Here is a 14,874-nt window from a genome sequence, read left to right on the forward strand (position 1 = left end):
AAATCTCAGCTCTCGGTGCCCGAGGTCAGCCATTCTGTAAGGATGTCTATTGGTGGCTTTAACCCCCCAGCCCCACCCTTCTTCCATGCATTCTTCCAATCTAGTTTTCCAATGTTGATTTTGATATCTTTTTTTTCTAAAGATTTTATTTATTTTTATTGGAAAGTCAGATATACAGAAAGGAGAAGAGACAGAGAGGAAGATCTTTTGTCCAATGATTCATTCCCCAAGTGACTGCAATGGCTGGAGCTGAGTCAGTCCGAAGCCAGGAGCCAGGAGCTTCTTCCAGGTCTCCCACATGGGTGCAGGGTCTTGGGCCATCCTTCACTGATTTCCTAGGTACAAGCAGGGAGTTGGATGGGAACCGGGACTGCCGGCACATGAACAGGTGCCCATATGGGATCCCAGCGCATGCAAGGTGAGGACTTTAGCTGCTAGGCCACGCCACCGGGCCCCCTTCCTTTTTTTTTTTTTTTTAAAAGATTTTGATATCTTTTCATGTACAATAGTGTGTATATATATTTGGCACAAATTTATCTTCTTTTTTTCATAATGCAGTTTGGAAGCCTTCAGCAGAGCTCAACCCTGAGTTCACCAGGTGACTGCAGATGTGGGCAGGAGGTCATTTGCCCAGGTGTCCTCCATAGCACACTTGAGGACACAGCTGAAGGGGCTGTAGGATAAGCAGTCTCTAAGGAGGGGGCAGTTACACAGAAGATCTGGGCCACCCTTGGCCGAGGAATGTCTGTGGAATGGGCTGCTGCTTCCTCTTCCATTTCCCATGGAGATGTGTGATCTTGGGGGGTGATTTGGAGCGGGGATTCCATGTGCAGCTGATGATTCTGGGGGGAAGCACGTCTCGAGGACCTGCTAAATGCCAGCTGCTTCACTTGTACTGCATTTTTTGATGCCCTCCCTCCCCGCTATATCCCCACTCTGCTGCTTGAATATCATCATGACCGTTTCGTATAAAAGGAGACTCAGCTTTGGAGAAGTGACTTGCCTGAGGTCACATGTGGTTGGGCTGGGGTTTGAAGCTAGATGTGGTGATGCCAAAGCCACATTTTTTTCCCCTATGGCACCAGGCTCATTCTGGGCCTAGGGTGGGAGGTGCGAAAGGGGAAATCGTCAGAAGGGAAGGACAGAGTTGGGGAAACATTCTCAGGCCTGCAGGGAGGTACACCTGTGAGTCTGCGCACTGAGGTCAGGCTGTCTGAGACCAAGCAAATCGCCATCTCCCTCTGATCCTTGGATTTCTCATCAACAAAAGCCAGTGCCTGGTCCTTGCCTGCAGGCTGGGGAGTGGAGCGGAGATGACGCCCCTGTGTGCCGGCATCCCATATTGCTCATTCTATTACTGCTGGCTACTACTGTAGGTGGTGGTTCTCACTCACCTGGAAATGCAAACTGCAAGGCCCTAGAGGCCTCATTCACAGAGATGGTGCTGAGCAACCCTGAGGTGGGACCTAGGAGTTCATGACCTGAGTCTGATGCAGGAGAGACAAGCATGCCCCCTGGGACAGTGTTCCAAGGAAAGTACTCTTGGGCCACAGGATGCAGAAAGCCTTTATTCCTTAGCCAAAATCTGGGTCCTAGCAGTGCAGTCTGGCCTGGCCGAGGCTGCCCAGTGCTAGCGGGGCAGATGGAAGGCTCCATCGGAGGAGGCAGCTGCTGAGATCAGAGCTGGAGGCTGCGGCCCACGATCTGGTCCCAGCCCTTCCGGCACGTCCGTATGATCCACTCGTGCTCATCGTCATCTGTAAGCAAAGGGGGGGAGCTGGGCACACCTGCTGCTGGCCCTGCCATGGGAGACCTCCTCCCCCAAGAAACAGCGTTGAGGACTGGAGTCTATTCCAGTCCGCTGGTGATCAGTCTATTCAGCTCAGTGTGGGCAGGTGCAGGCCTGTCACTCAGATGTAATTCTTACAGTTTCCAAGAGGGAAATCGAGCACAAGGCCGTTACTGCTTGGGGACCCTGCTCAGGGAGGCAGCCTGAGGCTGTCCTGAGCTGGACTGATTCTGCTGGGCAGTCAGGACAGCAGCCTCACACTCAGGACTTGCCTAGTAAGACCTATGAGGGCATCTGAACATGTTCATCGAAAGATGGGTTTGAAAGATGAGTTTGGGCTTGGCGGCGTGGCCTAGTGGCTAAGGTCCTCGCCTTGATCCCATATGGCCGCTGGTTCTTACCCCGGCAGCTCCACTTCCTCTCTGTCTCTCCTCTCAGTATATCTGACTTTGTAATAAAAATAAAATAAATCTTTAAAAAAAAAAAAAAAGATGAGTTTGTTTGGGTCCAAAATTTTTGAAATCCATAGTCTTTTTTTAATGGCATGCGTTTTCTATGAGTGTTTTGAAAACCTCCCATATATGTGATTTCAAAGAGTTTTATACCAAAATAAACTTTTAATTACACTTTCCACAAACTTTCTGAAGTACCCTTGAGCCGCACGTGGTACCTCTGGAACAGTGAGTGGGCTGGGGTCTTGATAGCAGTGATATGAGACTGGGTCTTGAAATTCTAATGTCATATCTTAATTCTCCATTCTTTTATAAAAATTTATTTCATTGTTATTTTTGACCTATCTATTTGAAGGACACAGAGAGATAAACCTTCCATCAGCTGGTTCACTCAGTAGAAACCCCAAACAGCCAAGGCTGGGCCAGGCCAAAGCCAGCATCCCAGAACTTAATCTGGGTCTCCCATGTGGACAGCAGGCGCCCCACTACTTCAGCCTTCATCTGCTGCCTTCTGGGTGTGCATTAGAAGGAAACTGGATCAGAACTGGAGCTGTGACCCAAACCCAGGCACTTCAGTATGGGATGTGGGTTTCCCAAGCAGTGGATTCCAGGATATAACAAATCCCCTCCTATTTATTACATATTTATTTGAAAGGCAGAGTGGCGGGGAGAAAGGAAGAGACTGAGAGAGAAGGAAATGTGCCATGCTCTGGTTTACTCCCCAGGTGCCTGCAATAGCTCAGGCTGGGCTAGGCTCGGTCAGGCCAAAGCCAGGAGTCAGGAAGTCCACCTGGGTCTCCCACAGAGGTAGCAGGAACTCAAGTGCTTGATCCATCTTCCACCCCTCCAAGGTACATTAGCTAGAAGCTGGATCAGAAGCACAGAGTAGCTAGGACTTGGCCCAGGCTCTCTGGTATGGGATGTGTGTGTTCCAAGTGGTGATTCAACCTGCTGCACTGCAGTGCCAACCCCTACTTGCTGATTTTTCAGTTTTTGAGGAATAGGTCATCCTTATTTCGATAAATGCATATGGTGCCAACTGATCAAATAGGCCATCTGCCTCCCCTGCTCCCTCCCTCGTGTGGCGCCTGCCAGTTCCTATCAGCCAGTTGCTTCTACAGCACGTACCCCACCATGTGATCGGCAGCCCCCCGAGTGTGCTGAGGCACAAGAGACCTTCCATCTCACTGCACATTGGCACCCATTAGCCAGCCTCCATCTGCGTCCCTCTCTGTTTCCCAGTTCTCTATTAGTAGAGTGGTTAGCCACTAGTCTGATAGTTTTTGAACTTGCACATATGAGGAAAACATGTGGTATTCGTCTTTCTTGTGTTTGACTTAACACGACGGTTCTCTAGTTCCATCCCTTTTGCTGCAAATGTCAGGATTCCACTCCTGTTTTCTTTAGCTGCTTAATATTTCACTGTGTGAATACACCACAACTTGCCTACCATTCACCTACATTACCCCCATCCCCGTTATTCTGTGCCCTGAGCGGCAGTGAACACTGGGTGTGGGGATGTCTTTGATGTACTGAGCTCACTTCCCTTGGCTCCATACCCAGAGGCGCGGTGGCTGATAAATCTGATTTTAGTTTCTAGTCTGTCCTCCAGCATGGCTGCAACTAACTTGCACTCATTTCCTGCCACGTCCTCCCTGGCTTTCCTGATGTTTTGATAACAGCTGTCCCCACCAGCCAGACACTGATTTGCATTGCCCTGAGGGCTCCCTATTCTTGACCACCTCTTTACCAAACCTAACTGGGGCTTCTGCAGTGGCTAAACGGCCTCTGCTTCCTCAGGCCCTTCAGTGGAGAGGAGGGGCACACAGCTGACCCTTAAGCAGCTCCCAACAGGCAGGTTGTCTCCTGTTATTTGGACAAATGAGCCAACAAACAGGACTCTTGGGGTGGAGTTGCTTGTTCACAGACACAGGATCAGGACAGCGCGGGCTGAACCTAGGATATTTTCCAAACCTTGAATCTTTCCGCCTAAGCACACTGTCATCACTTCGTTGGGCAGCCTCCTCCTTCAGACGCACTCCATTCCCATCTCTACCCCACTCTCCCCCTCTGAGCTCCACCCCATTCTCTCCACCACCACAGGGACCCAGCCCAACGGCAGGATGTACCCGCTGTGTAGGATGTGTACTGGGCTTTGGGTAAGGGTGCGTATTTCACTTGCTGTGCAGAGGTGACCCTGTGTTGTGGATTTCACCTTGTCGTTCTGGCTGCTGTGCTCTCAGCACCTCTCCCTGCAGCGGCCTCTCCCACACCTGCTGTTGTGCCTCGGCAGGTCCAGCCTGGCTCTGTAACACTTGACCCTGCATCCTCCCAGGGGAGGACATGGAGGCTGTCTCTACTCCCTGCTTGCAGTTCTAGGACAGATTCACAGGCACGGCCCTTCATGGTGCAGGGAACAATCTCCGATGAGGGTGGCTTCGCTGGTAGCTACTGGAGGAAGTCAGCACAGGATCAGTGATCCTGCTTCTGGCCTTTCTGCGTGCCCATCTCACTCCTGGCCCCCTTTCCTGCCTCAAGTGCCTGGAGTCCTTCCCCCATGTCCAGTCTAGCGCCACCCGCCTAAGAGAGGGAGATGAATGGTGGATGCTGGAGCCTACGGGGCTCCTTGGATGCTGGGGCACAGAGCGTGCATGAAGAGCTGCTCTCCAGTTGAACTCCAGTGCCCAGGGACACCTGCTGGGCTGTGAACAGCATCAGGCACAGGTGCAGGGAGGTGGTAAGTAACTCATGCACAGCCTATGGTGTACCCAAGTGTCGTGAACACTGCACTCATGGGATCCTGGCAGTAGCCCGTGGTGTAAGGGAGGGGACTCCATTCTGCCACAGGGCTGATGCCATCCGAGATCACAGCCAACACGATTTGAACCAAAGCTCCTTGAGCTCTACAGGTTTGACTTCTCGTCCCGTCCCGGGGGCAGACACCAGGTTGGTCCTAGGTGGTACCTAGAGCTGAGGCTGCCAGCACAGAGCTAGTCCCACCTCTCACCCCTGCCCCCCCCCCCCGCCCCCCGACTGCTTTACAAGCAACCTCAAGGAAAACACCTGCTGACTGACCCCTCCTGCCTGTGGACCTTGGCTTCCCCACCCCCAGACAGGCTGCCTGGGAGTTCCTCCTGAGGCTGGGAAACCAGGGGTTGTGGAGGGAGGTGGGGACGGGTGGGGAGCGTGGCGGGGGATGCGTCAGCACACAAGGAGTTAAGCGCTGGTGGAGCCCACTTTTGCCACGCTGTGAGCAGCCTGGCTGCTAATTACAGTTCTGAAGTCTCCAGGCTATTGGAATCAGTGCAGCTGCAGCCTCTTCAGCGGTAACCCCTGAAACCAGACAAACTGGGTTTATTGTGCTCAACCAGTCCTCGGGCCCCTCCCTGATGGTTCCAAATTGACAGTCGTGGACTTAACAGCCCTCTTCACTACCCCCTTCACTCTCTACCTGGCTGCCGAGCCACCAATTTGAATCGCAGATGCCTCCTCTGCCAGCAGCTGCTCCCCGGCACTCCCTCCACCTCCCCGGCACCATCCACCATTGCCCCACTCCCCTTGCCCTGCCACGCCAGGGTGAGGCTGCGGGGGGGGGGGGGGGGGAAGCACATTTCATCAATATTTAAAATGGAATTAAACCTGTGGCTTTGATTAATGCTCCCCACCCCCAACCCCAGCCCCTGATCCTGGGAGCTGTGATTACTATTTTGCAAATTGCGATTGTTGGAATATGGTAATATGATTGTCTGAGAACATCTTCACCTTTCCAGACCAGCCCCCTCCCACCCCATCCACCGCCCCCCCAGCCCACCACCCCACCCCAATTTTTTTTTTTGGCAGCACGGGGAAAGGGAGAAAGAAAGGAGAAAAAGATGGAGGGAAAAAAAATACCTCCACAAACTCTTGAATTAATGGTACAGCATTATCCTCGATGTGATTGGTGATGGGGCAGAGGGAAGTGGGGGGACAGTTTTGGGTTGGGTGCATTTCTTTTTTTTAAGAAAAAAGTTTTGGGTCCCTTGTTGGGCCTGTAATTCCACTCTGAAACTCCAAAGGGAAGGTCTGTTCTTTTCATAATGGTTTTGGATCAAGAGAACAGAGCACCACCTACATTTCCAAAAGCAAGAGAAGGACGACTTTGCTGTGTATTCCTTCATTGAACCAACCGTTTCTAAGCACCAATGACCTGCCTGCCATCGTGTTATCTTGGTCAAGAGACGCAGTGGACACTATAAGCCACCTGACACAGGAGCTAGCAGCTGCTGGAAATAATAGTTTCGAAACCCTATAGTACAGCAATGTCGGAGGAATGGTTGTGATGTGATAATAAGCCAAAAAAAAAAAAAAAAAAAGGAAAAGGCAAGACACAAAATGACACAGGACAATCCATATACAAATTGTGTACGGAAGGAAAATTACTGTTAATGAGTTGAAATGTATATATATTGATCAGTTCTGGGCAATGGGACAAGAGAGGCTCTTGGTCTTGCTTTTATTAGTTTACAACTCCTTTGGGTAGTGACAGCAGGGAAAAGATGTAAAATAAGCACTGGCTTTTTTCCCCCACTCTGCAATCTGATGTGATAATTTCACACATTTTGTTATTGAAATAAAATATTTCTGGATTACTAGAAATACCAGCAGGGCTCTTTTGAAGTCCTGAAGTGTAAAAAGACCTAGTATTAAAATGTTGGGTTATAAAAAATTGTATAAAAGTCAAAAAATAAACGAATCTCCTGAGCTGAAGAATTCCAAATAATATATGTAGCTACTCTGCATTTCTGTTTTAAAATTTCTGTTTCAAGCAAGATAATTCCCTGCTTGCTAGCACCGGAATCTCACATGGGTGACAGTGCATGTCCCAGCTGCTCCATTTCCCATTTGCTTGTGGCATTGGAAAATAGTGGAGAATGGCCCAAAGCCTTGGGACCCTGCACCCATGTGGGGGACTTGGAGGAAGTCCCAGGATCCTGGCTTTGTATTGGCTCAGTTCTGGCCATTGCAGCCATTTGGGGAGTGAAACAGTGGATGGAAGATCTTTCTGTATCTCCTTCTCTCTGTAAAATCTGACTTTCCAATAATAGATAAATAAATATTTTTTAAAAAAAACTCTCTTAAAAAAAAAAAAAAAGAACCTGACAATGGAGAAACCTAACAAACACTTGGTCAGCCCGGGGTTTGGGGTCTGCCTCAGCACGGAGCAAGGCACAGGGATAGCTGGTACCTCCTGCGTGGGGTATGAATGGCATTTTACCTCCATGCTCTTGTTCTATCTGCTCTAACCAGGAGAAAGACTTCAGACAAATTCAGAAAGCCTAAGGCGTGTTGCTCAAACAATCATCAAAACCCAGGCAAGTCTGAGCAGCCATCACGGCGCAGCAGAGCCCCTGGGGACATCACCGAATGCAATGTGTGTCCTGGATGAGGTCCCAGAGCAGGACATGGGTCTTAGGGACAGAATGAGGACAGCCCAATGGGCTTCAGTGGACAATATCCATTTGCCAGAATTAGTGTCAGTGTTAATTTACTAGTTGTGTGAGAGGAGTCACACACTAGGCGATGTTCAAAAACAGAGGAAATGGGGTGTGAGTATATTGAAAAATGTACTTTTTCCCCCCAGTTATTCTGTGTAGTGCAGGTGTTTGGCACAGTGGTCAAGACCCTGCTTGGGATGAGCACGTCCCACCTTGGAGGGCCAGAGTTCTAGCCCTCGCTCCACTCCTCATTCCAGCTTCCTGCTCCTGTGCTCCCTGGGAGGCCCGGTGATTCCTGGCTCGGGGGGTTTGGTCCCTGCCACCGTGGGAGACCCAGATGGAGCTCCTGGCTTTGGCTGGGCTCACATCCCTTTCTGCTGTGGCCATCTGGGGAAAGAGCCAGCAGACGACAAATCTCAGACTGCCCCTCTGCCTTTCTATAAAAAGTAAAATAAACAAACAGGTAATAATTTTAAAAATGCCATAAATCTAACAGCTGCAAAATACAGGATTTGCTTTTTAAGGACATATGAAAACCCAGTGAATTGCCTTAACGAGATTATCAAGGCCTCCAAGAGTTGAAGTTCGTCCATACCAACACTGAAACCATCTGCTGCTTTTTCTTGCCACCACAGTTTTTGAACCTGTACTTCTCTGAGTGCCGTGCTTTCTCTTCTGCTAGCCTGAAAGCTCTCAATGCAGGGGTCATGTTGATTTTGTCGGCCTCTGGATCTACCCTACAGAAGATGCCCAGTGACTGCTTTGCCCAAGCCACTCTGGAGGTCACTCTGACTTGCATCATTCACCCTCCACAAACACTCACTGGGCACAGATTTCTGGGCATCTAGGGTCTGGTTCCTTAGCACCTCAACCCCCATCCAGCCACATCTATGCCCGGTCATCCTGTCTCATCCTCGCTTGGTTTGCATGCGGACACACACATCACGTATGCGGGTTTCCTGTTTGCTCACCTGTCTGTCTCTTCTGGGCAGACTGTGTGCTCCTGGGCACCACAAGCCTCACATGCTTGTCCACGATGGCTTCCCCAGAGCTTATAGGAGTGGCTGGCACACAACAGATGCTCAGACAGCAATGAGGCCACTTTTGTGCCTGGTGCCAGAGACAGATGGGATTGAAGTTCAGCAGTGGGTGCTACCATGAGGCCCAATGCAGGTGCTCTTCAATGCTACATGTGTCAGCCACTGGAGCAGAACCATTGTGTCTCTGGGTAAGGGGTTCTGGCAGTGGCTTCTCTACCCCCCCACAGCAGAATAACTGGGTTCCTCCTAGAGAAGTAAAGCAACTTTCAGGGAGACCCCAAAGTCCCTCATCCTGATGAACAGGCAACTCCTGTACGTCAGGGGCCTCCGGATCCTGCTGCTTTCCAGGCTTGCTTCCTCAGTGGCACGCCTCATGGTGTCCGCTGCAGCCACCCAGGGGTTCTGTGGTTACTACCAGGCACCCGCTGTTCTGCGCCTCTGCACCTGTTTTCATGCTGTTCCCTGGGAAGCACCACAGCAGCCACTGGCACTCTCCATGTCTCAGCTTTAATCTATATAAAAATGGAGGACGGGGCCTGGTGCGGTAGCCTAGTGGTTAAAGTTCACATCTTGTATGCACCAGGATCCCATACGGGCACCAGTCCTAATCCCGGCAGCCCCTCTTCCCATCCAGCTCCCTGCTTGTGGCCTGGGAAAGCAGTAGAGGACTGCCCAAAGCCTTGGGACCCTGCACCCGCATGGGCGATCCAGAAGAAGCTCCTGGCTCCTGATTTCAGATTGGTTCAGTTCTGGGCATCGCGGCCACCTGGGCAGTGAACTAGCAGATGGAAGGAAGATCTTTCTCTCTGTCTCTCCTTCTCTCTGTAAATGACTTTGTAATAAAAATGAATAAATATTTTAAAAACAAATAAAAATGGAGGACAGCCTAAGCAAGATCATGATTACACATTTACATTTGACATATACAGAGTACTGTTTTGATGCTCAGTCACATGGAGGAAATCTGTGTGATTTCAGGGTGATTTTTTAGAAAAAGATTTATTTACTTTTCACTTGAAAATAATAGTTACAGAGAGAGAGAGATCCCCAAATGGCTGGAACTGGGCCAGAGGCTTCTTCCAAGTCTCCCACATGGGTGCAAGAGCCCAAGCACTTAGGTCATCTCCTGCTGCTTTCCCAGACCATAACCAGGGGGCTGGTTCCGAAGTGGAACAGCCAGGACTCGAGCCAGTGCCCACGTGGGATGTCAGCCTCTCCAGGATCCATCCTCCCTCCCTCCCTCCCTTCCTTCCTTCCTCCCTCCCTCCCTCCCTCCCTCCCTCCCTCCCTCCCTCCCTTCCTTCCTTCCTTCCTTCCTTCCTTCCTTCCTTCCTACCTTCCTTCCTACCTTCTTCCCTCCCTCTCTCCCTCCTTCCCTTTCTCCCTCTCTCTCTCTCTCTCTGTTTATTTTTTAAGTATAAATTCTTGGAACACTAAAGGCAGCATGATCAGGAAAGAAAGCATGAATGTGGAGTTGTCTGATGAACATGGTTTCCCTTTTGTCCCATCACAATCCATGCCTAAGACTCTTCCAGAATGTGTGTTGGCTGGGCCCCTGAGCCCTCCTGGTTGTCCTGCTCCCATGTGGTCCCTGTCTGGATATCAGCTTCCCCAACTCAAGCTAAGGTCATGGTGATGGTCAAGGTAATTTCTTGCAGTCCAAGGCCGCCATGTCCCATTCACTTTTGGCTATCAGGGCTAGCGCTTAACAAGTTTTTAGCAAATATTTGGTGAACAGATGAAGAAAGACATATGAATTTGGGGACATGAAAGCAATAGGCTCACCCTGTGGGATTTGGACACGGTGGATTCTCTTCCCCACCCTGGGCAAATGGAGCCACCAGAGAGGGCAAAGCAGGCATGCCAATTCAAGCTGCACCTCCTGTTGCCTTTTGTGTCTTGAAGGCATAGATAGGGCAGCTCCGTGACACGGAGAGGATGGGTTGTCTGAGGATCATTCACGGACACTAACCACACGCAGGAGGTTCAAAGGCTGGCTGATCTGGAACCTGCCTTCCAGTGAGGGTGGGGAGGGGCCGGTCTACACAGGCCGTGGCTGTACCGGGCCTGTTGCTCCTCGCCCAGGTCACGAAGGGTGGCATCAGTGCCTTCTGCAGATCAGCTCACTACCAGGGGAAGAAGGGATGCTGGGTGCCTGAGAACAGCTGCAAGGAGACAATGGCTCCCCAGACAGGCAGTAGGGAGGGAGCTGCGTGGCTTGATGATGACCGGCCTGGGTTCCCGTGTTTAGCACAACCGGGCCAGAGATTCTGGGCAGGTGAGCTCCTATGTGGTCAGGCCTCATCTCCTCATCCACCTTGAAGGTTTGCCCAAGTACCCAGTGAGAGTATTGCTTAGCCCTGTGCTTGGTACATGGAACATGTCAAAGCCAAAAGCAAAGCCAGAGCTGTCTCTGCAAGGTGGGACTTGGAGCTGCACACAGCCACCCCTCAGAGGCTAGGGCTTCTGGGACCCATGCTGAGCTACCCAACAACTTGATGGGTGCTTTTGGGGTAAGTCACTCCCCATCCCTGGGCCAGGCTCCTGTCTGCACAATGGGTTCAGCCGGAATTCCTGCAGGGTCAATGCACTGGACCAACACTCAGGAAAGGGAAGCCAAAAACATGGCTTTGATGGACACCTGCATGGGTGTGTCCCTGCATCAGGAAGCCCCTGGTACTTGTGGCTCCCCACAGGGAGGGAGAGGAGGGTGGTGTGTATGTGTGTGCTCCAGATGGGGGCGGGGGGTAGTAGTCTCTACTGGAGCATCAGTATCAGAAAGATCAAAAGTCACAGTAATGACATTTGTTCAGATCCAGAGGACAGGCCAGGGCAAGTGAACCCAGAGTCACAAACAGGTCGATCAGGATCACTGGGCACCCGTAAGTGGGGCTTTGCTGCTTGGCATGCCTTTGGGCCAGGCACATTGTGGTCACCCTTGCTATACAGTGGGTGAATGGAGGGCCTGGGTGGAACTGGGAAAGGGAGGAGACCTGGAAGAAACAAAGCGTTAGCCTGGAGAGGGAATGGAGTCTCCCCACCGCAGATCCCGAGGGCCTGGCCCTGTGTGGGTATGGCTGTGCATATGAATGTGTGTGTGTGTGTGTGTGTGTAGGGGGCTTACATTCGTCCTCTCTGTAGTGAATGAGGTGGGGCTGTCCCCATGTGTGATGAGGAAGGCGAGGCATAGGGGTGAACAGATTTGCCACTTGGTCCCATCAGGGCAGAGAGCAGAGTTCAGTGGGTCCTGACTATTTGCTCACCCACAATATGTACATTACTGCCCAACTGTTCTCATGCCGAGCTAAATGGGAATAGGCGTGTGCCTGTGAATGTCTGAAGGCAGGTGTGCGTGCAGTGTGTGTGAGGTGTGGGAATGCTCCATGTGTATGTGACATGTGGAGCATGACTGATTGACCACCGCGGTGGGTGTCTCAGAGTCTTGCTAGTGCGTGTGTGTGTGTGTATGCGCATGTGTGTGTGTGTCTGTCCGTGTGCACATGTGCATGACAACCCATAGCGGGCAAAGGCACCTCCAGCCTATAGCCACTGTGACAGCAGGGCTGGCCAGCATGGAGCAGGGACAGGCTCTGGGGACTTTGGTGGTGGTGGCAGGCTCCCCTGACTTCCTGGTGTCAAAATCCACCCCCAAGAAGTGTCCAGGATGGGGTAGGAGGGTGTTCTGCAAATGACGCTCCCCAGCCTGTGCTCACATACAACCCTGCCACACCCTCTGTGCAAACGCAGGGCTGCAGCTGCAGGTGGGGCAGGCCAAGGCTTCCCTGTCACAACTCCTGACAAGCAGAAGGCTTTGAACTCTGCTGGCAGTGGGGCTGGCCAGAGGCCAAGGCCACAGCATCATCAATATTGATCAAGGGGCTGTTGCATAGGCAGAGCCTGTGGCGGGAGGGTGGAGGGTGGGGCAGCTGCCCCTCCCAGTGAGTAAAGGAGGCAATGGGCCTGTGGGTAGGGGAGAGGCTGCTTCACACACTAGGCACCAGAGGGGTACAACCCGGCCCCCACTCGCTTTTCAAGGCCTATTCCATTTGTAAAAGGATTTGGAGAAATGATTGACTCTCAAACACCAAAAAGAGAAGCTGCAAGACCAAAATTAATAAATGTTATAATTAATGCATTCAGACTTAATTATTAAATTTAGGAATCAAAACAATTTTATTATACTTGAAATCCATTGTGGGCTTCATTTCCTAATTTTGCCAGTATGCACACGACTCTCAAGAAATCACCACCAATTGTGAAAGATTTGTCGTCAAATAATTTACAAAGCAAAGTTGGAAAGATCCTTTCCAAGTTTCCACAGCAAAAAAGAAAAAAAATTATGAGTAATGTGGGAGTGGGAACCTGTCACCCAGTGGGGATGGGGCAGGCTAAGTCAGGCAAGGAGCAGAGGCATCTCATGTTGGGAAGCCCCTCCTGGTGCCAGGACTGGCACGCAGCATGCCCGACCTCACACCATCCCTGCCAATGGTTGGAGTGTGCACAGCCAGTCCTGCCTCAGGCAGGGAGGCGTGGTGCTCCAGGGGAAGGTTACAGGGAAAAGTGCCCCAAGTCATGGTGACTCAGGGGAGTCTTTGGAAGACCCCAGACTGGACAGGTCATTTCATAGAGGACCACTTGCCTGTCCTCTGACGGTGCTGGGACAGGGAGCCAATGGTGCTGTGTGAAGACTGAATACACTGGTGACCCATGGACTTCTGGGATCAAAAGCAACACAACACAACACAACACATTTCCCTGGATATTAGCGTCATCCTGTGGGTGACTGAGGGGAGCTGCCAGGACAGGAGGGGCACAGGATGCTAAGCACCTGGCTCAGCCTTCCCCTCTGAGTCCCAGTACCCGCCCCAGGCCATCCAGCTGGAGGAGCAGGTGGGGGGAGGGTCACAACTCTCTGCAGCTCTTGGCCGCTACACACTTCCTGGGGGCTGGAGGGGTTTTTGGACCCTTCCTGTAATTCTCTATTCTCTACTGCTCCCTGTGCCAAGGGTGCGCCTTAGGGGCTGTCTGCAGCCCACCCTGGATCCCCCATCTGCCCTGAGTGCCCAGTCCAGACCTTACCTGCTTTGACTCATGCTCCTCCTTGTCTGCCTGGCTGACCACTGCCTCTTGTGGAACACCGCCCTCAATCATAGCTGGGTGGGACACACCTGTACCTCTCTTTATGTCCCCAGCCCCCACACTTTGTTCTTGGCACCAGAGAAACAGGGGCCCTCTCTGAGGCTTCTTCTTGTTGTTGTTGGGGAGGAAAGAATCTCAAACTTGATATTTCAAATCAAACATTAACATAAACCTCTTAGGGAGTCTGGAATCATGCTAGGTCTCCTTCTCTATCCGTCTCTTCTGGTTGCTGTTATATCTCTTCCTGACGGCTGGGAGGTTGGCAGTCATCTTTTCAGCACGCAGGCTTCCTAACATCCCAGGCTTCTGTGACACTGAGTGTCATGCCTGCAGCGCTGGGCTCTAGTCCCTCCCCTCTGCCCCTTGCCCCATCCTGTGTCACTTTAGTAAGGGTCAGCCACTGGATCTGGCCCCCATGTGGAGCCCTGGTGTACAGAGGCGCTTGGGTAGGGCTGTGCCTAGGGCAGGGCTCAGGGGCTGCGGGGAGAATTGGGAGACCTGCAGACAGAATTCCCTAGGCTGGGTACCCACAGGCCTTGGCCAGTCTTGAAATGTCCATCAAAAAGCAGCTGGGAGGAGGCCAGAGGGCAGCTTGCCAAGCTGACACTGGCTGCTCCTTCTGTTGGGATGTGGAGCTAATCAGGCCTTCTCTTTCAGCTTTTCAGCTCAGGGACCTACAGGAGCACTGCCAGGACAGCTGCATGGGCCATACCCATGGCTCCTGTACCTGCAGGCTGCGTCTTTGCACTTTGGGGCTCACTGTAGCCCTGAGAGGCAGGGCGTACTTCCACACCACCCCCCATCCCCCAGCCCCTGGCTTCCAGATGAACGAAGTGAAACTCAGGAGATGTGACCAGAGCAGCTCAGGGTCACTTGGCCAGGAAGTGACAGTGCCCAAGGTGGTGGCTGGTCTCCGACCCCACTCCTAACCCCACCCACCCCTCCCTCCAGGACTGAGGTGGGACAGGGGTTTCAGCCAA

At 51.8% G+C, this 14,874-nt stretch overlaps 2 protein-coding genes across 2 annotated transcripts in view; both read right to left on the bottom strand.

Moving 5' to 3' along the window:
* Positions 1 to 14,874, bottom strand: part of MRRF (mitochondrial ribosome recycling factor) — a 222,865-nt gene that overhangs the window by 123,299 nt on the left and 84,692 nt on the right. The window lies entirely within an intron of this gene.
* Positions 1,549 to 14,874, bottom strand: part of MORN5 (MORN repeat containing 5) — a 34,106-nt gene continuing 20,780 nt past the window's right edge. Inside the window, exon 5 of the mRNA XM_036496734.2 lies at positions 1,549 to 1,757. Within this exon, the coding sequence (XP_036352627.1) occupies positions 1,678 to 1,757 (80 nt within the window). The 3' untranslated portion in view covers positions 1,549 to 1,677. The remainder of the gene's footprint in view (positions 1,758 to 14,874) is intronic.

Source organism: Ochotona princeps, chromosome 14, assembly GCF_030435755.1.
Source record: "Ochotona princeps isolate mOchPri1 chromosome 14, mOchPri1.hap1, whole genome shotgun sequence".
NCBI lineage: Eukaryota > Metazoa > Chordata > Mammalia > Lagomorpha > Ochotonidae > Ochotona > Ochotona princeps.